Consider the following 26,151-nt stretch of genomic DNA (forward strand, 5'->3'; position numbering starts at 1 on the left):
AAACAAGGTCTCCCCACCCGCAGTTCCCATGTGCAGAGACCACCACCAGGACCAGACAGCATAGAGGAGTCAGAGGGGCTGTGGGTTCACTTTGAATATCAAAGAGATGGCTCTGCGCCAGTCCAGGATGCTGGTGCCCCATGCCCAAGGCTGCAGAGGGTCCAGCCTCACTCAGGGGTGGCCTTGTGTGGACACAGGTTCAGGCTGTCTCTAGCTTTGCGGTGAGGAGCAATGCAGTGATGCGAAATCATGGCTGCACTTGGTGGCACGCACGTGGCTGTTCCCACGGGAGGGATCCCAGCAGCGATGCAAGGCTGGCCGGACACCTGCCTTTGTGAGGCTGGTGGGCACTGTCCCCACCCAAACTGCACACTCCCATTTGGAGATGTAACTGGGGGTGCCTGTCTCTCTACCCCTCCCCTCCTGACCCTTTTTGAGACTTCCTAGTCTCCCTATAGGGGAAGACTGCTACCTCCAGGGAGCACGCACTTGCTTTTCTCTGATTATGGGTGAAGTTCAGCATCTTTCAACAAATAGCTATTCCCGTTTCCTTTTGCACACATCCAGGCTGCTTGACGGACTTTCTACGAGATCGGCAGCTTTCACCTCGCTAATTTACCAGAGTGCTTTGTTAGGGGAGTCGGCTCATTGTCGAGCATATGTTTTACAAAGTTTCCCCAGTTTGTCACACATCCTTGGACTTAAAAGGTTGTATCTATGCAAAATGTTGCAATTTGTAATTTAATTAGATTTATAAACTTTATTTTTAATGGCTTCTGCATTTGTATCATGCTGAGGAAAGCCTTCCTCATCCTGAGACTATTAAAGTCTCCTGTGTTTTCTTGGAATGCCTTTGTGGTTGTGGGGTTTTTTTGCACTTCTGTTTCTGGACCATAAGGATTTTATTTTGGAGATGGGAGTCCAATGGCTGCCAGTCATCCCAATACACTTAATTAAATAACGCCCTTTTCCTCGTGGATTTTATTTTATTTATTTTTATCTTTTAAGATTTTATTTATTTATTTGACAGAGAGAGACACAGAGAGAGAGGGAACACAAGCAGGGGGAGTGGGAGACGGAGAAGCAGGCTTCCCGCGGAGAAGGGAGCCCGATGTGGGGCTCGATTCCAGGATCCCGGGATCATGACCTGAGCCGAAGGCAGACGCTTAATGACTGAGCCACCCAGGCGCCCCTTCCTTGTGGATTTTAAATGCCTAATAATCATATGCTAAATGATGACACAAACCTCTGATCTGTGTGTCCAGTGAACTGCCCATAACAAAATGTTCCGGTTTGTTCTACGACAGATTCTGCCCTCCGGCAGAACTAGAGCCTTCTGTTTCAGAATTTTACAGGATCTTCTGCTTCTTTTTTTCCTTTTTTATTGTGGTAAATATACATAACATAAAATTCACCATCTTAACCATGTTTAAGGGTACAGTTCAGGGGCATTAAACACATTTACGTCATTGTGCAACCATCACAATCACCCATTTCCTGAACCTTTTTCATCTCCCCAAACTGAAACTCTGTCCCACTGAACACTCACCACCCCATCTCCCCACCCCCAGCACTCCCAATCCTACTTTCTGTCTCTGTGAGTCTGACTCCTTTAGGGACCTCATATAAGTGGAACCATGCAGTATTTGTCCTTTTGTGACTGGCTAATGTCCTCACGGTTCATCCATGTTGTAGCAGGAGCCAGGATTTCCTTCCTTTTTAAGGGTGAATAATATTTCACGGTGGGGTTGGATTCCCTTTGGCTCATCCATTCATCCATCAATGGACATTGGGTGCTGCCACCTTTTGGCTACTGTGAGTAATGCTACTGTGAGCATCTGGGTCCCTGCCTTCAGTCCTTTGGGTGAAACCTCAGATGTGGAATGACTGGATCATATAATAATTCTATTTTTAAGTTTTTGAAGAACTGCCATACTGTTTCCCAGAGCAGCTGCACCATTTTATATTCCCACCAACAGTGCACAGAGTTCCAATTTCTCCACATCCTTGCCAGTACTTATTTTATCTGTTTACATATCTACCTGTATTTCTTGATAGTATCTATCCTAATGGGTGTGAGCTGGTGTCTCGGATGATGTGGAACACCCTTCCATGTGCTTGTGGCTGTCTGTGCACTGTCCCTGGGGACATGTCCATTCTAGCACTTTCAGCCTATTTCTCCCTCCTCCTCCTCCTTCCTCCTCCTCCTCCTTCCTCCTCCTTCCTCCTCCTTCCTCCTCCTCCTTCCTCCTCCTCCTCCTCCTCCCCCTCCCCCTCCCCCTCCTCCTCCTCTTCTTCTTCTTAAGATTTATTCATTTAAGAGGGAGAGAAAGAGAGCAGGGGGAGAGGCAGAGGGTGAGGGAGAGAGAGAATCTCAAGCAGACTCCCCGTCGAGCGCAGAGCCCAACACTGGGCTCCATCCCACCACCCACAGATCAGGACCTGAGCCAAAACCGAGTCAGACTCCCCACTGACCGAGCCCCTCAGCCTGTTTATTCTTGTGCCTTTATTCTCTACATGGACTTTAGAACTGGTTTGTATAGTTATAAAAAACATCTTGTAGCCACTTTTACTGGCTTGTATTCAATGTATAGATCAGTTTGTCCTGTTTTCCTTTCCCCCCAACTCCTCTGTGGGTTCCTGACTGGGTGTACCTTATTCTTTGCAGCCCCTCCCTGTGGGTCCAGGTATTCCCCCATACCTGATGGCGCCTAAAGCTGCTCCCTGGCTCTGTCCAGAACTCCTAAATATTACGGGACAGCTCACCTGCTTGTCCTCCGGGCTCTCCACCCCTGGGTCAAACTCTCAACTGCTGATCCCTGCACATCTGGTCACCTGTTTCCCAGGGACAGCAGGCTGCCCAGGTGACTGCTGGGAACCATACTTGCCTCCCCTCTCCCACTCCTTGGAGGAAGTCAGGATCCTGGCAGAAGACAGACACAAAGAGAGAAAAGGACTTTTATGAAGGGCCATTTACCAAGCTGTGTACAAGGGGTAGGTGAAGCTCTGGGTAGGGGCTGGTCCCAGAGTCCTGAGAGGGTAGGAAAGGGCCCCTGGGAAGGGGCTGGGGCCTCAGGGACATGGTAGGTCTGGATCCAGTTGGGAGTTGGGGAAATTCCCCAACCTCTGGGCTGGAGGCCAAACTCACCCGGAAGCCAGTGGAGGTGGGGGATGGGGCCACTGATGTAGTGCGGAGCTCAGAGCAGGGTGTAGAGGGAGGAGGGCAGGTCTGGGGGGCAACCGGGAATACCCAGTCCAACCTCTTCCTTCTCCTCAGTCCCCACCTTTTCCAGCCCAGGGCCTCTGGCTGGATATCTGACCATTCCCACACCCCCCACCCCCACCTTCTTGGGCACCCAGAGCTCTCTAATACCCTCATCAGGGCAGGTCTCAGCTGGTATCAAACCCTCCTGCGGCGCCACGTTGTCCTTGGGATGAAGGCCAAACTTCTTGATCACCCAGCTGCAGGTCCCTCCCCTGACCTGTTCCTCCCCCAACCCCGGGTGCCCTGGCCTCTGAGTTCTCACACGGAGCTGCCGGCGGGGCCAGCCCAGGTGGGCCGCCCGCTGCCTGGCACACTCCGTACTCTCCTAGCCCGCCCCCCCGCAGGTGGGTTTCCACCTGCATGGTAGGTGCTTGAGGCTCCCTTCCATTCTCCAGGGTGTGTGCCCCCCTTCTTGCTCCCACCCACAGGGCAGGGCCTGGCACGTGGGTTTCGCGGGGACTGAGGACTATGAGGGCTGACTGTCGAGTGCCCCTGGCGGGGCGGCAGCAGGCACGGGTGCACGGCGGGTGGGCACCGTCGCAGCTCCAGCTGTCCAGGCCCTAAAGCCCAGGCTCCCCAGCACACCGCCCTCCCAACCCCTGCTCCCAGGACTTCCCTCCACTGCCGCTGCTCACCCCCGAGCCTCTGCTCAAGACCTTCCCCATACCAGGAAGGTAGGATGCCGTAGGGCAGTCCCTCCGCGAGGCGTCTCCCACGCTGCCCCCGCCCCAGCGTTAATCCCTTTCCCTCTCCCAGCCCCCGGGTCACCCGACACCAGCAAGCAGCCCGTGAGCCCTCACCCCAGGAACGGTGAGCACCTCCAGGGTCCCCAGACCCACCCCGCCCCGCGGCCCACGCCACCGTCGACGGCCACGACCCCCACCCCGAGCCCAGCCTAGAACGCCAGGTGTCTGGGAGCTGGGGGCGCGGGAGGGAGGGTTCGGGTGGGGCAAGGTGGGCCTCTGGGACTCCCTTCCCCTCCCCCAAGCTCCACCCTCATTTGGGCGGGCGGGGCTAAAGGTTAGGGGCTGGGGAACGCTCCCCGAGCTGGCTTAAGCGTTAACCCGCGGGCCCAGGGCCAGGACGCCGGGCTGCTCCGGGCCCTAGGATCCGCCTGGCAAGCGGGGCGGGTCCCCCAGCCGAGGGCGGGGCGGAGACTGGGAGGGGAGGGGGTCTGTCGGCTGGGTGTGGGAACTAGTGACCAGGGGGCGGGCGCGGGGGACCCGACCGAGACAGGGGGGGGGGGGGGGGGGGGGGGGGGGGGCGCGGGGCGGGACGCGGGGCGGGGCGAGCGCCCGCAGACGTCAGGGACCCGCGCGCCAGGCCGCGGGCCGCCGCTCCGCCCGTGGGCTCAGCCGGGGCTGCCGCGAGCGTGCGGGCCGCGCCGGGCATGTCCTAGGCGGCGGCCCCGCCCAGCGCTCGGCCGGCGGGCGGGAGGGCCGGGGCCGCGCCGGGGCCGCGCCGGGGCCGAGCCGCAGGTAAGACGCGCGCCCCGCGCCCGCGGCGGCCGGGGCCTCCATGCGTCCGCACCTGCGCCCGCCGGGCCGCGCGGGGATGGAGATGGGCGGGGGGCAGGGGCCGGGGGAGCAGGTCCCGTCCGGGCTGGACAAAGGCGTGGGGACGGCGGCCGCGGGCGCACCTGGCCGGGCCGGTACCGCCGCCGCGGAGGCGGCCCAGGTCTGCGCCAGGCGGGGAGGGGCGCCCGGCGCTCGTCTGCTCGGCCTGGGGAGGGGGGCGCAGGCCTGGGCGCCGGGGTCCCCGCCCAGGCACCGGCTCGGCCATGGCTGCCCCGGCGAGCGCTGATTCAGAAGGCGCCGCTCCCTCCCCCTCCAGGCCCGGCCGCCGCCCGGCCTGGTCTCTCCTGCCGCGGTCCCTCCCTCCGTCCTCCTCCTCGTTTCCCTTGTCGCCGCCGTCTCTCCGCTGTCCCTGCCTCCTCTCTCGGCCTGTTCCCGGCCTCCGTTCCGTCTGCTCCTTCTAGCCGCCCGCCCGCCCGCCCCAGCTCCTGCCGCTCCCAGCCCCTGCCCCCATCCGTTCCCTCTCCCGGTCCCGGCCAGCTCCCAGCCCCTGCCCCCGGGCGGCTCCACCTTCCCTCCTTACCTCCTGGCGGGTGGCTTTTCTGGCTGGGGCGGCCGTGGGGACAAGTTTGGGGTGTTTATTATTCTCCCTCCTAGCAACGATGGCCAGGCCAGCCCCGATCCGGCCGCAGGCTGTTTGGGAACATCCTCAGTTCCCGGGCCTGAGCCTTTTCAGGGTGGGCTGGTAGTGAGTGGCAGGGGTGGCCTGGCCGCATAACCAGGCTCTCAGGGCTTGGCCTCCCTTTGCTGTAAACCGAGGCTGTGGCGTCCTCTGGGTGGGGTCGCTGCCTATTGGAGCCGGTAGCAGGTGATGGAAGAGTGTGGGATGTGGGGGCTGGGAAGGGCAGTGATGGGGCTGTGATGGGGCAGGGGCCCCTCCCCCCCGCTGCCCGAAGGAGGGGTTTTAGAGGAGGCTGGGGTTGTGGAGGCCTCCGGAGCCCTGCAGGGGAGGGGGTGGAGGTCCCCTGCTCCTCCCTTCGCCTCTAGTGCATGCCCCTCTGGCCAGACTCTGAGGAAGTGCCTGGGGCTTTGGGGAGGGGGTTCTGGCAGACTTCTCCTGGGGTGGGTTTTCCCACATCCTCCCACCTGCTTGGCCCAGGTGACATGAGGGTATGCCAAGGGATACGTGGTCACTTGGGCCTCCATGGCCTTGCTCACTGCCCACCCAGAAGGCAGCTGACAGCTGGGGCCTCTGGCTGTGGGTACTGCAGGGACAGGGACCGGGGATGCCCCCACTGCTCCCACCATTGCTTCTCTCCCTTCTTGTCTAATCTCCTGTCTGTGCTCCATCCTCTGAGTCACACTGTGGCTTCAGGACCTCCAGGGCTGGCCATGTGGCACCTGCCCATGCCCTTCCAGTGTGTCCCCTGCTCTGCTCAGTGCTCCGCTCATGGTGTTTTTGAAATTCTTCATGACTTTTGGACAAGGCTACCACATTTCACTTTGCGCTGAGCCTCCCGGAGATGAAGCAGGTCCTGGAACTACCTTTTGGCTCCAGCACCGGCCACAGGACTCCCCGAGCCTTGTGACCCATGTCTCTGCACTGGTTCTCTCTGCCTGGACCACAGTCCCCAGACGTTCACATGCCCACTTCGTCCACCTGCTCCTGTCCCTGCTCCAGCATTGCTCAGATGTCCCCTTCCCAGGGAGCCTTCCCAGACCCCCCACCCCTCCCTCCCTGCTTCGGTTTTCCTCTGGGACACTCACACCTTCTCAGAGCCTTTCACCTTTGCTGCCTGCCTCCACGGCTGGTGGGAAGGCTGGTGGTGCGGGTCACAGCTGTCTCAGAGCCCAGGACGCCCCTCGGCACATGGCGGTGCTCGGGATGTGATTTATCCAGTGTGTGTGTGTGTGTGTGTGTGTGTGTGTGTGTGTGTGTGTGTGTATTTCGGCAGTATGCGTGTTTGTATGGAGAAGAGCGGCCAGGACACTTGTGGGCGGTGCTCTGGATACGCAGGAGGCCATGTGCACACGTGTGTCCCATGAGCGTGTGTGCGTGTTTGGTGTCCACACACAGGTACCACTGTGGTGACACAGCTCTGGGGCTCCGGGTGAGCAAGGCACCTGTGTGAGAGCGTGTGCGTGCGGGCTGCACGGGGGCCTCAGGCCGCCCCAGGGCCTGGTCTTGGGTGACATTGGCCCTTGTTGTCACTCAGATTGCCCCCACTGTGCCCCTCAAGCTACCGTGGTGCTTCCTTGCCCATCTTGACCATACCAGCCCCTCACGATGCCCCCGGGACCTCGGGCACCGGGCACCACCTCCGTCACCTGCTGCCTTGGTCACCTGGTACTGTCCTGGCTTGGGGACCTCAGCAGGATGGCTGCAGTGGCCACCAAGGGCTGTTTGGTCTCCTCTAAGTGATCAGTGTGTTGCTGGCTCGGGGCTCCTATCCTCAGCTGTCTCCTCCTGGCCCTCCTTGCCAGGCCCACCCCAGAGTGTCCAGCTAGGGGAAACAGATCCCCTGGTGCACAGTATGTGTCCTGGGATGGGGTCTGGCCCTGTGCACCTGGCGTTGTGGGGACCCCGATGGGCCATGCCGAGTCCCACTCGAGCTGTTCCTGGTCGGGTCATGAGGGCATGTGCGGCTCCACACGTGGGCAGCGTGGCCTGTGCCTCGTCGTAGACTCAACGCCTGGCATCTAGGAGGGAGAGGAGAGGGGCCTAGAGCACAAGGGAGGACTGGGAGAACTTAGCTGGGGAAGGCGGCCACAGGGGCAGGCATCCTTAGGGAAGGGCGGGTGGCCTAGTATGGCTGGGGCCCAGCGTGTCCAGGGGTGGCCGCTGCGTGGCCAAGGGGTGCTTGAACCTCCAGTGGGGGCAGGATCTGTGCTGGGCCTTTCGTGTCCAGGGGCTGGGGCCAAGGGAGGGAAGCCTGCTCTAATGCCTCCTTCCCCCCAGGGCCGGACAGCCCTGGCCAGTGCCAAGATGAGTGTCACCTCCTGGTTTCTGGTGAGCAGCAGTGGTACCCGCCACCGGCTTCCGCGAGAGCTCATCTTCGTGGGGCGTGATGAGTGTGAGCTCATGCTGCAGGTGAGTGTGAGCCCCTTGGGGCTGAGAAGGCAGGTCCAGGACCCGGGCCAGGGAGGCGCCCATCCTACTCGCAGGACACCTGGGGGGAGCCCTCAAGGCGGCCCTGGGCCTGGGTGTCTCCACCTGGACCCTGGACCCACAGCTGGGCGTGTGCAGGCCTGAGTGTGTGCTCACGAGGCTGGGCCCTGCCTCTGCATATTGGAGCTTTTCTGACAGGAAGGTGTTTAGGCGCCTGTCAGGTTCTCAAGGCACCGGGGACCCACCTTTGGAAGGTGCTGGAAATCTATCCATATCCTTGTTGTCTGGGGCCCCAGCTGGGCCACGAACGGAGCGGGGAGCCCCAGGGCCATCTGGGGCCATCAGAGCTGTCCAGGAGAAGACTGGTGCCCCTTTGAGGGACCCTGGGGTGGGGAAGGGGCCTTTCTTGGACAGAAAAGGCTGGTGGGGCCAGGGCACCATGCTCTTGACCGTCAGGACTTTCAGGCCCTGGGTTTCAGAGTGTGGGTTTGGCTTCCGTGGGGCTCACGTATCTGGCTATTTGGGAACAAGGAGGGTTCAGGTGTCCTTTTCCCTGCGCCTCATGGGTGTGATTGAGTCGGGCTTCCTGCAGCCCTGCCCCCGCCGTGGCACATGGGCCGCTGTCCCCCAAGCCCCCCAAGCTCATGCCCCCGACCACGGTGTCCTGGGTGGGCCGCTCGGGTGCAGGGTGAGGCCTGGCTCAGGCCCTGGCTCCCTTGTGTGAGCCTGGCTGCTGTCGCCCACTCCCCGGGACACCTGGGGCTTGGGCTGCAGACGGGTGCTCCACCACGCACACGCACACTTGGGCAGCAGACGTCCGCCTCCGTCTCCTGAGGGCAAGCCCATCCCTGTCTGGACACCCTGGCTTCTCCCTGAAGGTCCTCGGACTTGCTTGGCTAGACTGGCCAAGTTCCTGCGTCAGGTCTGGTTGCTGGGCCTCTGGAGTGTCTTTAATCTGGAACAGTCTGTCCTCTTATTTCTCATCACGCCTTTGGAAGCTGGGGAGACTGAGTCAGTGACTGTACGGGGGTGGGCAGATGTCTTCCGTAAAGACCGGGGCACGTCTCTGAGGCCTCTCGGGCCGCACACCTCCTGGCCACGGAGCAGCCCGAGGACCGCGAGGCAGCCGGCGTGGGCACCAGGGGGTCTTCCTCGTGGCCTCGAAATGTCAGTCTCCTGTCGTTCTCACGTGTCACGACATAGCCTCGGCTTATTAAAAACCATTTACAGGTAGAAAGCGCGCTCCGAGCTCGCGGTGCGCACAAAGCAGGCGGCAGGCTCGGTCGCACCCCTGGCGTCTTGAGCGGCCCCGCCGAGGTCTGGATGTGGCTGGCGGCTCCTGACGGTGACGCGGAACGTGACCCCTGTTCTCTGTCGCTGGAGGCGGGTCTGAAAACGTGCTGGGTCCCTGACCCTGGCAAGGTGCCGTGCGCCTGGGTAGCGTGTTGATGGCTTTGCTGGTCTACCTGGGGTGGCCAGGAGGGCCTCTTGGAGACCAGGGCCCGGCGTGGGTGTTTTCCCTGCCCACTGCCTGGCTCTGTCCCCTGCACCAGGGCCTCACTCTGCTTGCTGCTGTTCCCAGGGATTGGTGCAGAGGCTTCTGGGGCAGGAGGTGGGGATCAGGGTGCTCAAGTGAGCTTCGGTCCAGTTCCAGTTCTGGTTCGTTGGTGGGGAGCCTTGAGCCGGGCAGGAGCAGCGGGCACTTCTCAGCCCTTCATGCAGGTCCAGCCCCAGGCTCGGGTGCACCTTGCTGTCCTCCGGCACCTGGGGAAACTGAGGCTCCAGGAGGTCATGCATGCAGTCCATCCCTGCAGCCTCCCTTTCTCCCTGGGCCCTGAGCTCCTGGGCGGGTCCACCCCTTGCGTCTCCCGGAGGTGCCCTCACACCCGTGGCTTGGTGTCCCCATCTGCTCAGGTGATTCACATAATGTCCTTGCCTCTCCTTCCCCAGCCTCTAGCCCCTGCAGTCATAGCCTGTGTGGGCCTCACCCAGGCAGCCCCAGCTCCGTGCAAAATCACCATCCTCCATCTCCTCCAGCAGGGTCCCTGCCAGTGTCCCCGCCAGTGGTCCCGGGACACACCCTGACCTTCCCTCTCCCTTACTTGTGCTTCGGGCATCCACAGGCAGCGCTGCCACCGCGCCCGGGCTCAGGGACAGGCACACTGGTGGATCCCGGCCTCGCCCTACAGCTGCCCTGCCCCGGCCCCTCTGCTCAGGTGCCCCCCCCCCGCCCCCACTCATCCTTCCCTGCCAGCTCACCCCCTCCCTGCCTCGTCCCCCCGGAGGCCCGGGCCTCCCCTCTGTGGGGTCTGTGTCCTCGTCCCCGTGTTGTCACTCCACGTTATGACGGAGCACTGCACTCTCCCAGCGCCTGGAGGGCCCTGCAGAGACCCTGCCTCCTGGGGTCACTGCTCCGGGGTGGGGCCGGCCACACCCAAGTAAGTGGGACCAGATGAGTCCCCAGAGCAGAAGCCCGCAGGAGGTGGCACTGGGAACGGGATGGGGGGCCGTGGGCCCGACTGGACACTCAGGAGGGGGAGGGGCACGGAGGGCTGGCACAGGTGCCAGGCGGGGTGCGGCCTCGACAGGGCACAGGGAGGAGGCAGTGCAGGGAGGCTGGGGGGGCAGGGGGCTGTCCAGGAGGCCTGGGCCGCAAATGAGGCAGGAGGGGCTGTGGCTTGTTGGACTCGGGGGCAGTGGAAGGTGGGGGGGCGTGTGTGAGGCAGAGCCGGCCATCCTGGCCATGTGCCGCCCCACACTCTCCCAAGTGTGGCACAGAACTGGTGCCCCGCCGGCGTGAGTGTGGATGCGGGCCGCCGGCTGTGGCTCTTGCTCTGGTGCAGGGCGTGTTTCTGTGCACGCAGGCATGTGTGTGTGTGTGCGCGCCCGTGCACACGCGTGTGTGTGGGGGTGCCTGTGCACGCGGGCGTGTGTGTGTGCCTGTGCACGTTCACGTGTGTGGGGGCGTGTGCCTGTGCACACGTGTGTGGGGGTGTGTCCCTGTGCACGCGTGTGTGTGGGGTGTGCCTGTGCACGTTCACGTGTGTGGGGGCGTGTGCCTGTGCACGCGTGTGGGGGGTGTGTCCCTGTGCACGCGTGTGTGGGGCGTGTGTGGGGTGTGTGCCTGTGCACGTGTGTGCCTGTGTACGCGTGTGGGGGCGTGTGCCTTGCATGCGTGTGTGGGGGCGTGTCCCTGTGCACGTGTGTGTGCGCCTGTGTACGCGTGGGGGGCGTGTCTGTGCACGCGTGTGGGGGCGTGTGCCTTGCATGTGTGTGGGGGGGCATGTCTGTGCACGCGTGTGTGGGGTGTGTGTGCATGCATGTGGGGGCGTGTCTGTGCACACGCGTGTGGGGGCGTGTCTGCACGCGTGTGTGGGGGCATGTGCCTGTGCACACGTGTGTGTGCACGTGCATGCCTCTGTGCTTGTGCACAGGTGTCTTCCCCGCTTCTGCCCGGTTTGACCTGTGGGAGTAGCAGCCAGGGTCTGTCTGCTCGTGTCCTCACGCGGAGACCACAGCCCCGAGCCGGGAGCCCTCTGCGCGCGAGCCAGCTGAGCCCATCTGCGGTGGACGTGGGTGATGCTGGGTGCTGACTGGTGGGAGGGTGTGCCCAGAGCCCTGGGTTTTGACCGCTGCCAGGATCAGGCTGACCTGGGCAGGGCTTTCTCCATGGAGGGAGTCACGTAAAGTTTGGAAGCACTTCTTTGTTCCTTTTAAAGTGAGTATAATTAGACTCTTTTTCAAATATCTATATGTTTAGAGTTTGTTAGGGTCATTTTATTCGCCTGTTCCACAATCTCTCCCTTCGTGCAGGACACAGCTGCTTTGTGTCCTGTGAAGTCTCAAATCCAGGGCTAAGGGGCTGCTTCCATCTTCCCTGGGTGGGTGTCCAGCCCCTGAGCTCCTGGGCCTGGTGGAACTGGGGTTTGCTTCTGGCTTGGGGTGTCGGGGCTGGGAGGAAGGTTTCTGGTCCTGGAGCCCTTCTCCGCCTGCTCCCCATCAGTCCTGGTGCTACCCGCAGTCTGGGAAGGGGGTTTTGCAGGAGCTGTGCCTGGTGCTAGAGCCCTGGCCGGGAGTGGAGGCTGGGCCTGGGGACTGGAGGGGGCGGCCCAGGCTCTAGGGGCAAGTCGGGGGGCACTGTGCAAGGTCCAAGGACCAGAAGATTGGTGGGGTGGGTGGGGGTGGGTCAGGGAAGGTGGACACAGGGAGGGGGGTGGTCCTTGGCGAAGGACCCAGGTCCAAGAAGGGGCATGGCATCTCCAAAACCCAGAGAGCGGTCTGGCCAGAGGGCTGGCCAGGCCAGGGCAGGGCAGGAAGGTTTGGAGAGGCCTCTGTGGCCCGTGGCTCGTGGGACAAGGCTAGCCTTTCCTCTCAGGCTGGCCAGGAGCCTCAGGAAGTTTCTGCAAAAGAGTGATGGGCATGGCCGACGGGGGCTGGGAGGATGGGAGAAAGATGGCTGCAGGGGGTAGGTTGACGGGGAAGGCCAGTGGGTGCCTGGGGGCAAGGGGCTGCAGTTGGAACCTCAGCTGCAGGCCCTCCTGGGGGAAGGCTGTAGGGCCAGGTGGGCAGGGAGGGAGGAATCCGGTTTGGCCCGGCTGGGCTGAGTCCGGGAGTTGGGGGCTCTGAGGCTTGGGGGGGGGAGGGAGTTGTTCAGGCTGGGAGGTCAGCCCAGAAGCCTCTCTAGGGGGTTACTCCTTGGCAGAGGTGGGGTCTGAGCCTGAGGGACAGCGTGCCCTTGCTGCTGCCTCCCCTGTCCGCCTCTGGCCGGCTCGTACCGCGCTGCGTGCTGGTGTGGGGCTGGCCAGAGCCCCGTGGTATACCCCTGCCCAGTGCCCCTCCCAGGCCGGCAGCACCCCTGCGGTGTGATACCTGGTGCACAACGGCCACAGCCCACCCCCAGGCTCACTTTCCAGAGACGGGGGGCTCTTTGGCACCCGCAGTGTCCAGCAGGGCTGAGGTGGGCAGCTGGCCTGATCTCGAGCCCTGGGCGCTGCTTGGGAAAGGGCGCAGGAGGAGGTGAGCCCCCAGGCTCCTCTGCAAGTCCTGTTTTCTCAGCTGCCGGCTGGACACGAGGCTGCCCATGGGGCGGCTCACTGGCCGGGGTGAGACGAGCCTGAGCACTCATGCTCCCCCAGGGAGCTGCTGGTTCTTGTCAGCCCCACTGCAGCTGGGAGACTGAGGCCCAGGTAAGGGTGTGCCAGGGTCCCCCACCTGTGCCGGGTCGGGGAGGCCCAGGCCAGGGCCAGTGGGGGGCTGCAGTGCCGGGCCGGTTTTGGGGGTAGGTGAGCGCTGGGCCAGCCTGCATCCAGGACAGGGAGGGGCGTCTGATGGAGGATGGGGTGCCTGGCACCCAGGGAAGAGGCTGTGGCCGGAGCTGTCTGGCCGTGGGTGCCAACTCTGGGTGAGGAATTCAGGGTGGGGGCAGAGGTGAGGCCTGGGGGGAGAGGCAGTAGGTCTCGAGCTTAGACTCACCTGGTCAGAGGCTGTTGTTCTGGGAGATGCGTTGGCACCGGGAGCCCCCCCAGGCTGTCCTGGGGGCTCCTCAGGGCGGACGCCGACGCCAGGCTGCGGTGCTGACCCGTGTCCCTCGAGCAGCCTGGGGCAGAAGGCCCAGGGGTGGCCTCTGTGTTAGGGAGGCTCCTGCTGGCACCGCTGACTGCTCTATGATCTCGCCCCTGCACCCCTGTTCCCTTCCAGAGGACCGAAGGCCCATTCCCTCCTCATGCCACTCCCCCCAGGTTCCCCACTGTGGCGGCATCCTTGGGGATCCAGCTGGCTGCCTGGGGCCTCTGAGTGCGGGCAGGGCTGGAGCATGCAGGCTGCTGCTGGGGCTGAGGGCACAGCCCCTACGAGCCTGCCCCCGACCGTCTGCCTTCCAGGGCTCTTGGCACATCTGCCAAGCTGAGGGACCAGAGCCCACCCCCACCCCCACCTTGCTGTGTCCTTGGGCCTCTGGGTGAGGCAGGGGCTTCTAGTCCTTGGGAGGGTGCTGGGGCCGCCCCTGGAAGCCAGGGAAAAAGTGGGCTCTGTGGGGACCAGCCGCCTCGGGGAGGAAGGGTCTGGACACTCACCTGTGGGAACGGAGAAGCCTGGTGGTATGGTGACACAGGGACTCGGGTCCTGGGCCACCACCTCATGGGCTAGGGGCCATCCTATGGCGGGCCGCGGAGAGCAGGTGCGCAGCCCTGTCGTTCCCACGCAGGTGCTCTGCAGGTGGGTCTGGGTGTCTTGTGGAGGCGCCGTCTGGCAGGTCCACGGGGTCCCGCGCTGTCATCCTAGCAGGTCTGGACATCTAGATTGGCTGGTTCTCCTGGCCTGTCCAGGGGCTGGTCCCCAGGCCTGTGTCTCCTTAGGTGGCCAGAGGGGGATGCAGGGGCCACCCAGATGCCCCGGGCGTCGGCTGAGTGGGTGTGGGGGGGTGGTGGTTTGCTCTGTGCCAAGGCCGCTGGCCTCGTGGCTGGGAGGTGGCCTGTGCTGGCGGGGCCTCCGCGAAGACCATGCGACCCCGTGACCCTATCCCGGCCTCTGCACCACGAGCCCTAGCAGGGGAGAGGTGTGCTGGACTGGCCTGTGTTCTTCCGGCTGACTGTGTGAGGGGGCTGCGTGACCGGCCTGGGGAGGGGTCCTGAGAGGGTTGGGGGCCGGGGACAGGTTGGCAGCGCTCAGCATGCCCGTGTGTGGCAGGGTGTGCGTAGGAGGCGTGTGAGCCCTGTGCACGCGGGCACGTAGCTGTAGGGTCTGAGGTTCATCCTGCACGTGCGTGAGCAGCCCGGGGGGAGGCTGTGCCCGTGGCGCTGCCCAGGAGTGGGGGGAGGCCTGTCCCTGGACCCCCCCAGCCCTGCGGTCCTCCCTGTGGCTCTGCCTGCCCCCACCTGGCCGTGGGGGTGCGCAGCATGTCCCAGGTGACCAGAGGTGCCCCCCCTCCCACGGCTGACCCAGGGGTGGGGGGCACTGGCCTGTTGGCGCTGCAGCGGCTGGGCAGAAAACGAGGGGCCCGGGTGGCAGCAGTGGGGTGGGCAGACCTGGCCTTGGCATCTCAGCAAATCCCCGTGGCCTGTTCCAGGGGTTGGGACAGCTGGCCGAGTCAAGCCTGGGTGGGCTCTCTGGGACACACACGCCCAAGGTGTGGGGGCGTGGGCTGGACCTTGTGGGCTCCCAGGCCCAGCTGGCTGGCGTTGGCAGTGCGGTGGGGTGGAGGATGGGGTTCTTGCTGGGATTTCCTCTGCCTTCTGGGCCTCACCTCGCAGGGAAGGCCAGCTGAGGGCAGTCTGTGTGTCCCCAGTCCCGCAGCGTGGACAAGCAGCATGCTGTCATCAACTACGATCAGGACAGGGATGAGCACTGGGTGAAGGACCTGGGAAGCCTGAACGGGGTGAGTGCAAGCGGCAAGGGGTGCTCTGTGCTGGCCCCGCCTCTGTCGTGACCCCGCCCCTCGGCTAGCCCCACCCCTTCATGACCCCGCCCCTGCCACGACCCAGCCCTCTGCTGGCCCCGCCCCCTTTCATGACCTTTGTCTGTCTGCTGGCCCCGCCTCCTTTTGTGATGGCCACACCCCTCTTCATGACACCCCGCCCCCCATAGTAGCCCCACCTGTCTTCCCCACCCCAGCTCCTGCACTCTGCCCCTTATCATGGCCTATTTCTCCGCCTTGACCCCACTCCTCTTCGTGATCTACCCTCTATGTTGGCCCCGCCCCCTTCCCGGGCCCCACTCCAGCTCTGCCCACCTGCTGTGGTCCCCTTCCCCTCCGTGACCAAATCCCTCTGCTCCGTCCCCGCCTGAGCTCCTCCAGGATCTGCTGCTCAGGTGGGGAGGAAGCCACCTTCAGGTGCAGTGGCCCCATGGCCTCCTTGGGAGGCTCCCTGTGGGGCAGGGCTGTTCTGGGGGGAGAGGGCCCTAGGGAGGGTGGGAGACATTGGACCTCCTGCAGGCTGAGAAATGAGGCTGTCTGCTGGGATACCATGTCCTGGGGGATGTGTGACCTCCTTTGTGAGCAGGGAGGGGGTCAGGTGAGGGGTCCCTCCAGGGTCCGGTGTCTGGCTGTGTGGGTGTGTGGTTTCCTTCTGCCCGAGGAGGGCCTTCCTCCCTGTCCCCCCCAGCTCGTGAGGTCTGCCCTCTCCATCCTGAGCTGGGGGGTCCCACAGCAGCCTCAGGCTGCCTAGTGCTGGGCACTCCTCACCACCTCCCATGCGGGGCTCCCGGGTGGGGGGGTCTCAGGCTCTGCTGCGGTCTGCCCCTGAACCCCTCTTCTGTCGGCCCTCCTGTCAGACAGAGTCGCCCTACCTGAATGGGGCTGCAAGGAGAGTGAGCATCCCCTCCGCCAACCTGGGCTGCATGGGGCATTGGCCCCCCAGACCGCCTGGGCTCTGAGAGGGTCCCCCGGGCTGCGGGCCTGGTGTGTGCTTCTCAGAGGCCTGAGTGACGTCCGCAGAGTTGGGGCCAAGTCTCGCCTGCCTGTGCAGTGCCGAGCCACGGGCACGGGATGACAGGCTGCCCCCATGCCGGGCCTGCTGCCCTCCACTGCTTTGCAGGAGCTCACGGACTCCCGCGTCGCCGGCAGCGTGTGCAGACTGAGCTTGCCGGGGTTCCAGCCCTCTCAGGCCTGCTCTGCTGCCCCGTCTCTGCACCACCCAGCCCTGGCCTGGGACCCCTCCCTGTGGACCCACCCTCCTGCTCTGCCCCTGAGACCCCCCCCTGTCCTGAAACCAGTCCTCCCTGGTTCTCGTGCCTTCCACCAGACGCTGGCACACTTGCAGCGCCTGAGCCCCTCTGTCTTTCCTGTCGCCTGGCCTGCCCCAAGGCCCTCAGAGCGTGTGGGGCTCTCTCCCTGATCTGGCCAGAGTGCAGTGTCCAGTAGCCAGCCAGTGAGAGCCCCTGGGGGAGGGAGGAGGTTTCTGGGGAGCAGGCAGCCTCGCACAGCCCGGCCAGCCTTGCCATGGGGCCACCCCGCGGGTGTGCCTTGGCCGCTGCCACTTCAGGGTCCCGGGTGCTGGACAAGGCCAGGCCTTCGGCGGTCACCTGTCCCGTGGTCCCTGCAGGGGTGAGGCTGGGTGCACGTGTGTCCGAGGGACAGTGGCTGGCCCAGAGCAGTATGAAGGAGGGCACCGCAGAGTCGCTGCCCCACCTGCTGCTGGCCGGGCCCCGCCACCTGTTTCCTCCGCAGACCTTCGTGAATGACGTGCGCATCCCGGACCAGAAGTACGTCACGCTGAAGCTCCATGACGTCATCCGATTTGGCTACGATATCCTTTCCTGGCCGTGCTCCCTCCCTCTGGCCTCAGTCGTCCTGTTGTCCTGGCAGTCGTAGGGGCCTCCATGGGCACAGCTGGGGCCCACGGGCGTCACAGAGTAGCCAGCATGACCCCGGGCTGGGCTCCAGCCCGAACCCCGGCCCCTGTGCCCCTGACAGAGGCCCCGGTCACGGGCACCTGCTTCCCGTCTCCCGGTCTGAGCTCACACAGGGTCCCAGGAGCGAGTGAGCCCTCCCTGGGACCCAGGGTCCCTGGTGGCCTGGGGGCCGCCCAGGCGTGGCGTTCTGTGCTCGAGCATGCGGGAGCGGGGGCTGTGCCTCCACCCCGAGCAGCCTGGTTGCCCTGGGGACCCGTACACGTGGCAGGAGCACGTCCTCTCCTCTCTGCCCGCCTCGGCCAGCTCTCGTGTTGGCACAGCCGCTTGTGGGTGTGGACCCAGCCGCTGTCTGAGGCCCTCCCGACCCCAGATCCTTGGGAGGCTGGTGCCGAGGGGAGGTCTGGGGTGGGAGCTGGGAACTAGCTGCATGGCAGGCTCCTGGGCACATCACCTGCCCGCCCTGCCCCGCACTTCGGCTGAGGGGTTAAAGGGCATGTGTGTGCCGTGATCTGGAGCAGCGTCTGTCCTGCTTCTCGGACTCAGAGCAGCGTGGACACGGGCCTGGTGCACAGGCGGGTGTGGGGGCGGCCCAGCCCCCATGGCTGTCAGTCTGACTTGCCCAGAAGCTGTCTGCTCCTCTCGCTGCGGAGAATGCCTGTACCACGTGGCCCCGTGCCCTTGTCCAAAGGCCATCCTGGCTCTTCTGCTCTGGGTTCGCCTTAACTTGCGGCCACATTCCAACATGTACGTGCTGGAGCGCGTGCAGCACCGGGTCCCCGAGGAGGCGCTCAGGGTCAGTGCCAGCACGCGGCCAAGCGGCCCCACCGTCCCCACACCCCTCCTCCTGCCCAGCACTCCCACACCTCCTGGCTCCCTTGGCCTGGCGGTGGCGCCTGGCCTGGCCTGTCCTGCAGGCCGGCCCGGTCTGGCAGGCGGGGAAGATAGTCGTTTCCCCAGGCGGACGCAGCTGCAGGTGGTGGCTGAAGGGGGAGGCTGCTGCACCCGGCTGCGGGAGGGGAGGCCCAGAGGCATTTGGGGTGCCAAGGAGGACCCTAATCGGGCTATCACAGGTGGTAGCTGGGAACGGGCAGGAGGGACCTGGGTCAGGGGCCACGGTGGGTGGGACGTCTCCCCTCCCCTTGCTCGTTTGTGTGGGAGTCATGGAGCATCGACTTGGGGGACCCTGCCCAGAGCTTCACCCGGGAGCCCCTTGTGGGGGCGACTAGCCTTAGCGCCGTCTTTCAAGCGGGCTGTGGGCAGCCTGCCCAGAGTCACACGGGCAGTGTGAGCCTGGGTCTGACAGCTGCAGAGCTCAGCCAGGTGGGGCCCCTGCACGCACAAACACACTCACACGCATCCGTACATGGGTGCATGCACGCAAGCGTGCACGCCCATGGTGTGCTCGGATAGACCACTGTTCCCCACCTCCCGTGGCCCGAGCCGCTGCCCCCGTGGCCCAGGGCCTGTCCCACCCTTCTCTGGTGGGTCCTGAGGTGGGGGTTGCGTGTGACCTCTGATGACTGCTGCCTGCCCCAAGCAAACCCCAGCTCCTTCCTGGAAGCTGTGTGGTCCTGAGAACCGCCCCTCCAGGCTTGGGCGAGGACCCCCAGCCTCGAGCCTCAGGATGTCTCCTCCGTGGGTGTTGTGAGGGAGGCCTCATGGTGTGCGGGGCCAGTCCTGGCCCTCTCCGGACCAAGAGGGAGCGGGCTGCCCGGGGTGTCCTCCTGGGGCCGACCCCGCCCTCACCCCCGGCCCCCCTGCCCGCAGCACGAGAAGTATACCAGCCAGCTGCAGGTGAGCGTCAAGGGCCCGGCCCCCAGGAAGGGCGAAGCGCTGCCCCAGCACACCCCTTACTGCGAGTCCTTGGGTCCCAGGCCGGAGAGGGGGGACCGGAGGCCAGGGGCAGGTAAGGGCAGTGTTGCAGCGGGGCCCAGGAGGGGTGTGCACACAGGCCTGCCGCCCCCCCGGCCTCCCCCGTGGCTCCCCTTGATCTGCCTGCTCTGGGTCGCGCTCCCCTCCCAGCACGGCCCTCGCCCTGCCTCTCAGCCTCTGGGCTCACAACACAGACCTGCCCTCCTGTGGGCTCAGGCATCCGGGCGCCCCACGCCTGCACAGCCCGAGACATGCCCACCCGTGTGCACTGCCCCCTGCTCCCCGTGTGGTCTGGTCAGCCTGTGGTGGGGCCCGGCCGTCAGGGTCGCCCCTCTGTGGCCCGAGCCACTTCCAGACCTTGGAGAGAGACGCGCCTGGCCGTGGACTCCTGTCCTGCTGCCCTCGTGGGCTCAGCCAGGGCTGGAGGGGTTGCCTGCCCCAGGGTGGGGGCGCTGAGGACCCTGCTGCCCCAGGAGAGCCTCCTGCACAGGGAGGCCTGGGCAGGCTGGGGGCAGCGAGCATCACCCGCCGTAGATGTGGAAATGGGCCTGGAGTGGTGAAGTTGGAGCACTTCGGGCAGGGCCCCGGGCTGAGATGGGACGTGACACCAGGACCCCTCCAGAAGCCAGTGCCTTCCCACCCCTGGGTCTCCCCTCCTTGTCTGTGCTGGGGCCCCAGTGACCCAGGGTCGAACTCCCTGTCCTCGAGCAGAGTCGGCGGCCTACCGCACACCCCTGTATGGGCAGCCTTCCTGGTGGGGGGAGGACGACAGCGGCAGCCCCCCCGAGGACCGGCGCCAGGAGGAGCCCTACGCAGGTAGGTCCCAGAGGCCCCTGGCACTTCTGAAGGGTGGCCGGGCTGGAAATGCCGGTTCCAGGGGAGACAGCTGGCTGTGCTGGTAGAGGTGGGCGGGCCGAGGTCGGCACCCTGCAGCCCCCGAGGACACGTTTTCTCCCCCCACCCACCCAGAGCGGCCCAAGGAGCCGGCACAGCAGGACGGGGAGCTCCCAGGGATGACTGGCTTCCGGGCAGCGGCGGAGCCTCAGGGCTTCTCGTTCAGGCGGGAGCCCAGTTACTTTGAGATCCCCACAAAGGAGGCCCCGCCGCCGCCGCCGCTGCCGCGGCCCCCTGAGGCGCCGGCCCAGGAGGCACCCGCCACGGCCCCCGTGGTGCAGAGCCACGCCTCCTTCACCATCGAGTTCGACGACTGCAGCCCCGGCAAGGTGAAGATCAAGGACCACGTCACCAAGTTCTCGCTGCGCCAGCGACGGCCCCCAGACAAGGAGGCCACACCCGTGGAGGCCGTGTCTGCTGAGACCAAGGTGGCCGACTGGCTGGTGCAGAGTGACCCGAGCCTGCTGTGCCGGGCGGGCCCCGGGGATGACCGTCACAGCACCAAGAGTGACCTGCCTGTCCACACCCGCACCCTGAAGGGTGAGTGCCGGGCGGGCCGTGATCTCACCACCGCGCCTGCGCCTCCCAGTGGGGCGCCCTCACCAGCTCGATTGATTTCCCGCCTGCAATTAATTGCCAGAGACCTGCCTCCCCGGTTGGGGCAGTTGGGCGTGTTCCCGGTGCGCATCTCGGCCGCGTGTGCCGGGTGCCGTGCGCCGTGGGTACCACGTCCCCAGCCTCGTGGCACCGCTTGGGCAGGGGGTGAAGAGGCTCCCCTCCCCCCAGGTCGCTGCGTCCTTTCCCTTGGCCTGATGCATTGGGGTCCCCCACCCCCAGGCCACAAGCATGAGGACGGCACGCAGAGCGACTCGGAGGACCCCGCGGCCAAGGCAGCGGTGGCGACGGCCGGGGTCCCTGCGGAGGGCAGCGGGGCGCACGTGCGGCTGCACAGACAGATGAAGCGGGACCCCCAGGAGCTGCTGCATAACCAGCAGGCCTTTGTCATCGAGTTCTTCGACCAGGACACGCCCCGCAAGAAGCGCTCCCAGTCCTTCACACACACCCCTCCGGGGGACTCCAAGGCCGACAAGCGCCGAGGCCCCGGGCCGGCGGACAGAGACCGCTCCGGCGTCCCTGCTTCGGCGCGGGGGGCAGGCGGCAGCTCGGGGCCGCAGCGGGCCAGCTCACTCAAGCGGGAGAGGACAGAGGAGCGCCTGGGGGGCCCCTCGCCCACCTCCCGGGGCTCTGTGCGACCCTTTGGCAGCGTGGGGCGCCGCTCCCGTCTGGCCCAGGACTTCATGGCCCAGTGCCCGCGGGAGGGCTCCCCGGCCACCCGGCCCGGCCCTGACAAGGCATCCCCAGCGTCACCGGCCCCCGAGACACCCCGTGGGGCCAGCCCCGTGGCCCCTGCGACCCCACCACCGCCCCCTGCCGACCCCCAGCTGAGCAAGGCTCGCAAACAGGATGAGGACGACAGCCTGAGCGATGCGGGGACCTACACCATCGAGACAGAGGGGCAGGACCCGGAGGTGGAGGAGGCCCGCCAGATGATTGACCAGGTCTGCAGGGCAGGGGGCTGGGGGCCTGGCCGGGGTTGGCGTGGCTCTGACCCGAGGGCCTGGCCATCCCTCCTTCCAGGTCTTTGGGGTACTTGAGTCTCCTGAGCTCTCCAGGGTATCCTCGGCCACCTTCCGTCCGGTCATCAGAGGGGACAGAGACGAGGCCAGTGACGGGGTCGCCCAGCGAATGGCGCTCCTGCAGGAGTTTGCCTCCCGGTCGGTGGGCATAGCCCCCCAAGGGGAGCTCCAGGTAAGTGGGAGGCACGCTGCCCTGGGGAGTGCTGGGACCCCATCATCGGGTCCTGTATGAGCTCGAAGGTTATGGTCTCGCCTGCGCTGGATGCCTCATACAAGGCTGGGTTGAACCTTCCCTGAGGGGTGTGCCCACCTGGCAGGTGGCTGGGGCCCTGTATGGAGGGCTTGAGGACGGGTCCCAAGTCAAGTGGGGCCCCTGGGTGTGTGCCCACAGGCAGGGCTGGGCCGAGCCACAGCTGCTGGCCTCTAGGCCCCCGAACCGGGCTCAGGTTAGGTAGTTAACGTTGGGGTTCTGTAAGCCTCGGGAGGGCAGGGGGGGGTTTCCTGGCTGTTTCTTGGGTGGGGGGGGAGGGGGCTGTGCCACAGGTCCAGAGATGGCGTGTTTGGGGCCAGGGGTTAGGGTGAGCTGTCCCCACGGGTGAGGGTCTCCATGGGGTTCCTCCCGCTCCGTGCTGCAGACACACGCTTGTCCTTTGCTCCGCAGGGCCTCCCGGTGCCGGGCTCCCCTGGGGGTCAGAAATGGGTGTCCCGCTGGGCCAGCCTGGCCGACAGCTACTCAGACCCAGGCCTGGCAGGTGAGTGGTTCAGGCTCAGCCACGGGGAGGGGGTGGGCCCAGGCTTTCCATCGGACACGCGGGCGTGAGTGCGTGCCAGCCAAGTCCGGAGGAGGGTCAGGCTTCCGGCACGCACCGAGGGCCTGCAGGCCCGGTGGCCGCTCCAACCAGGCCGCCCTTGTCTCTGCAGGGGAGAGCCCTGGGCACAGAGCGGGGGAGCTGGAGGGGACCCTACCTGTGCGCCAGCGACGGCGACTCCCACAGCTGCCCAGCGACCGCGCAGACAGCCCTGGGGGCCTCGAGGCCACCAAGAGGAGCGGCCCTGGGCCTCCGGAGCCAGGCAGTGAGCAGGCCGGCTGCCTCTTGGGCCAGGAGGACTTGGAGCCTGACAGCCTCAGCGATGCCAGTGGGTCGGACGGTGGGCGGGGCTCCGAGCTGGGTGGGGGCCCGCAGGAGGAGAGACGCAGGAGCCCCCAGGAGGGACCAGCGTGGACGAAGGGCCGGCGCTCGCCAAGGGCCCCTGGAGAGCCAGCCCCCGCCTCTTTCTTCATTGGGGACCAGAACGCGGAGACAGCCTTCCCCAGGAAGCCATCAGTGGCTGCAGGGGAGGTGGACGGCCCAGGGCGGGTGGCGAGGGACGGCGTCTCCGTCAGCTCCGGCGGGAGGAGGGTTATCCAGCTGCGGACAGAGCGGTCCCCGGAGCCCGAGAGCCCTGCCCCAGCCTTGGTGGCACAGGAGAGCTTCAGCAAGGAGCCGGCTGGTGGCCCCCCAGCGCCCGGCCAGCTTCCACACATCTCCAGCCACCCCCTCCTGCAGGACCTGGCTGCCGCCCGGGCCTCACGCATGGACCTGCAGCCCCAGGACACCCACCTGATCCTGAAGGAGACAGAGACAGCTCTGGCAGCCCTGGAGGCCCGGCTGCTCTCCAAGTCCACGGAGGAGGCAGAGGGCCCGATGGGCAGCACCCCCGGGCCGCCAGACGACTCCCTGTCCGGGGACTCTGACGTGGACACAGGGAGCACAGTCAGCCTGCTCAGTGGTAAGAACGGGCCCAGCCCAACCAGTCCCCAGCCCGCGGGGCCGCAGAAGGAGAAGCCGCTGTGCCCACCAGCAGCACAGGACCCGGGGAGCGTCTCCTCGAACAGCGCCCGCGAGCGGCTCTCAGACAAGCATCGTCGCGCTCCGGGCCCCACGGACGTGGCCCGTGCAGAGCTGGGGAGGCGCCTGGCTGCGCGGCGTGGCGCCGGGGCCCGGGCATCCTCGGACTGGCCTGACGAAGAGCGAGGCTCCGGCCTGGCCCACCCGCCTGGCGCAGACACGGTCACCTCTGACCACGAGGCCCCCGTGGCCCCTGGGGCGGGGCGGCCAGGGCCTCGCCGGAAGCCGGCACCCGCAGCGCCATCCCCGGGTCCACGGGAAGAGCAGGGCCGTGGCTCGGCCCAGAAGGCGCAGCAGGTGCTGACCCGCTCCAACAGCCTGTCCACCCCTCGGCCCACACGGGCCTCCCGGCTGAGGCGGGCCCGGCTGGGGGATGCCTCGGACACGGAGGCGGCCGATGGCGAACGGGGGCCCCCGGCCAACCCTGAGCCGGCGGGGCGGCCAGCCCCCGAGCAGGCCAAGAAGCTGTCGCGCCTGGACATCCTGGCCATGCCCCGGAAGCGGGCGGGCTCCTTCACCGGGCCCAGCGACTCCGAGGCGGCCCCCGCCCGCGCCGGCTTCTCTGGCCGCAGCGTCGAGTTGTACTGCACTGGCCGTAAACCCGTCATGGCCGAGGCTCGGGCCGCCGCCGCCAGGAAGGCTGCCAATACCACCACGGCCCCCCGCCAGCCCTTTAGCAGGGCCCGCCCGGGCAGTGCCCGATACTCCTCACCCAGTGAGTGCCGCGTCAGCCAGGGCGGTGGGTCCGCAGTGTTCTGGGTCAGCCCCACGCACGGCCGTGGGGCCCCCCGACTCTGGCCCTAGAGGAGCCCCCGTTCCCGGGCAGGCCTGTCTGCACAGACACACTCGGGTTCCTCGAGCCTGCGCGGGTCCGCGTCCTCCAGCGAGCCCGGAGGGAGGGGCTCCTGCTGACTCGCGGGTGGGGGCCTGTGTGGCTGTGGACAGCAGGCTGGGGCTGCCCACTCTGCCCTGGCGCTGTCCCCTGGGGGGCTGGGTGCTGGGGGAGGCCGTGTCAGTCTCCCACGCAGCCCCGGGCGGGTGTAGAGGGACGGTGCTGTGGTCGCTGGTGCTTGTCTCCTGCCCGGGGTGGCTGGAGGGCGCCGGGCGTGCCCTGCTGAGGCTGCAGACGGGCCCCCTCCCTGCCTTCCGGGCCGCGGGGGGGGGGGGGGGGGGGGGGGCGAGGAGTGCCAGGGCCGGTTTGCTGGAGGAAGGGATGGAGCGGGACAGAGGGGTGGAGGGCTGGGGACCACGGCTGGGTGCCAGCCCACTGCCCCTCCCTTCTTTTTGGCGGCGTGTGTGTGCTGCCGCCCGGGGCCTCAGAGCAGGGCGGGCGAGGAGTGGGTCCCAGACCAGGCAGGCAAGGGAGGGGCTGTGAGGGCCGAGCCCAGCCACCCTCTGTGGTCCCCCCAGGCCTGGGGCTGATCCACGTGGGGAGGTCTACCCTGATTTGGGGTATCCGTGGGTTCCATTCCCTGCCACCAGTCCTGCCGGTTCCCATCTGATGGGTACAGACCCTCCCCACAGGACACGGCCTCTGCCCACGGGGTGACTAGTCTCAGGCCCGTGGAAATGCCAGGCCGCCCGTCCCTCCCCGACCCTGCCTGTCCAACCCGTCCCTGCCCATCCCTGCCCATCCCTCCCTATCCCTGCCCGTCCCTCCCTGACCCTGCCTGTCCAACCCATCCCTGCCCGTCCCTCTCCGACCTTGCCCATCTCTGCCTATCCTTCCCCGACCCTGCTCCTCCCTCCCCGACCCTGCCCGTCTTTCTGACCCTGCCCGTCCGTCCCCATCCATTCCTGTCCCTGCCCGTTCATCCCCGTCCCTCCCCGTCCCTGTCCGTCTGTCCCCGTCCCTCCCCGTCCCTGCCCGTCCGTGACCCTGCCCATCCCTCTCTGTCCTTCCCCAACCCTGCCTGTCTTTCCCTGACCCTGCCTGTCCGTCCCCATCCTTCCCTGTCCCTGCCCGTTCCTGCCCATCCATCCCCATCCATCCCTGACCCTGCCCCTCCCTCCCCGACCCTGCCCATCCCTCCCGGACCCTGCCTGTCCCTCCCTGTCCCTCGCCTTCTGTCCCCATCCCTGCCTGTCCCTCCCCATCCTTCCCCAACCCTGTCTGTCCTTCCCCGTCCCTCCCCGTCCTTCCCAGTCCCTGCCCATCCCTACCCGTCCCTCCCCGTCCCTCCCTGACCCTACCTGTCCCTCCCTGCCCCTCCCCATCCTTCCCCATCCCTGCCTGTCCATCCCCGTCCCTCCCTGTCCCTGCCGTCCCTCCCTGACCCTGCCTGTCCCTCCCTGTCCCTCGCCTTCTGTCCCCGTCCCTGCCCGTCCCTTCCCATCCTTCCGCAACCCTGCCTGTCCTTCCCCGTCCCTTCCCTTCCCTGCCCATCCCTCCCTATCCCTGCCCGTCCCCGTCCCTGCCCATCCCTCCCCGTCCCTCCCCTTCTGGCCCCGTCCCTGCCCATCCCTCCCCGTCCTTCCCCAACCCTACCCGTCCCTCCCTGCCCTTCCCCGTCCTTCCCTGTCCCTGCCCATCTGTCCCTGTCCCTGCCCGTCCCTCCACGACCCTGCCCATCCCTCCCTGTCCCTCGCCTTTTGTCCCCGTTCCTGCCCGTCCCTCCCTGTC

The 26,151-nt window shown here is 65.9% G+C and overlaps 1 protein-coding gene across 3 annotated transcripts in view; it reads left to right on the forward strand.

Moving 5' to 3' along the window:
• Positions 1-4,050: 4,050 nt before the first annotated feature.
• CEP170B (centrosomal protein 170B) overlaps positions 4,051-26,151 on the forward strand; it is a 29,232-nt gene continuing 7,131 nt past the window's right edge. The window contains exons 1-12 of one of the 3 annotated variants that reach the window (XM_032406034.1): positions 4,051-4,075; positions 7,739-7,870; positions 15,171-15,260; positions 17,052-17,130; positions 17,971-18,029; positions 19,004-19,142; positions 19,820-19,924; positions 20,078-20,542; positions 20,840-21,561; positions 21,641-21,811; positions 22,301-22,391; positions 22,561-24,243. In XM_032406034.1, coding sequence (XP_032261925.1) covers positions 7,766-7,870; positions 15,171-15,260; positions 17,052-17,130; positions 17,971-18,029; positions 19,004-19,142; positions 19,820-19,924; positions 20,078-20,542; positions 20,840-21,561; positions 21,641-21,811; positions 22,301-22,391; positions 22,561-24,243 — 3,709 coding nt within the window. In that variant the 5' untranslated portion in view covers positions 4,051-4,075; positions 7,739-7,765. Of the gene's footprint in view, positions 4,076-4,317; positions 4,383-4,708; positions 4,744-7,738; positions 7,871-15,170; positions 15,261-17,051; positions 17,131-17,970; positions 18,030-19,003; positions 19,143-19,819; positions 19,925-20,077; positions 20,543-20,839; positions 21,562-21,640; positions 21,812-22,300; positions 22,392-22,560; positions 24,244-26,151 lie in introns of those variants that run through there. The other 2 variants (XM_032406033.1, XM_032406032.1) reach the window with 2 other exon arrangements.

This window comes from Phoca vitulina, unplaced genomic scaffold, assembly GCF_004348235.1.
Source record: "Phoca vitulina isolate PV1807 unplaced genomic scaffold, GSC_HSeal_1.0 scaffold7, whole genome shotgun sequence".
Classification (NCBI taxonomy): domain Eukaryota; kingdom Metazoa; phylum Chordata; class Mammalia; order Carnivora; family Phocidae; genus Phoca; species Phoca vitulina.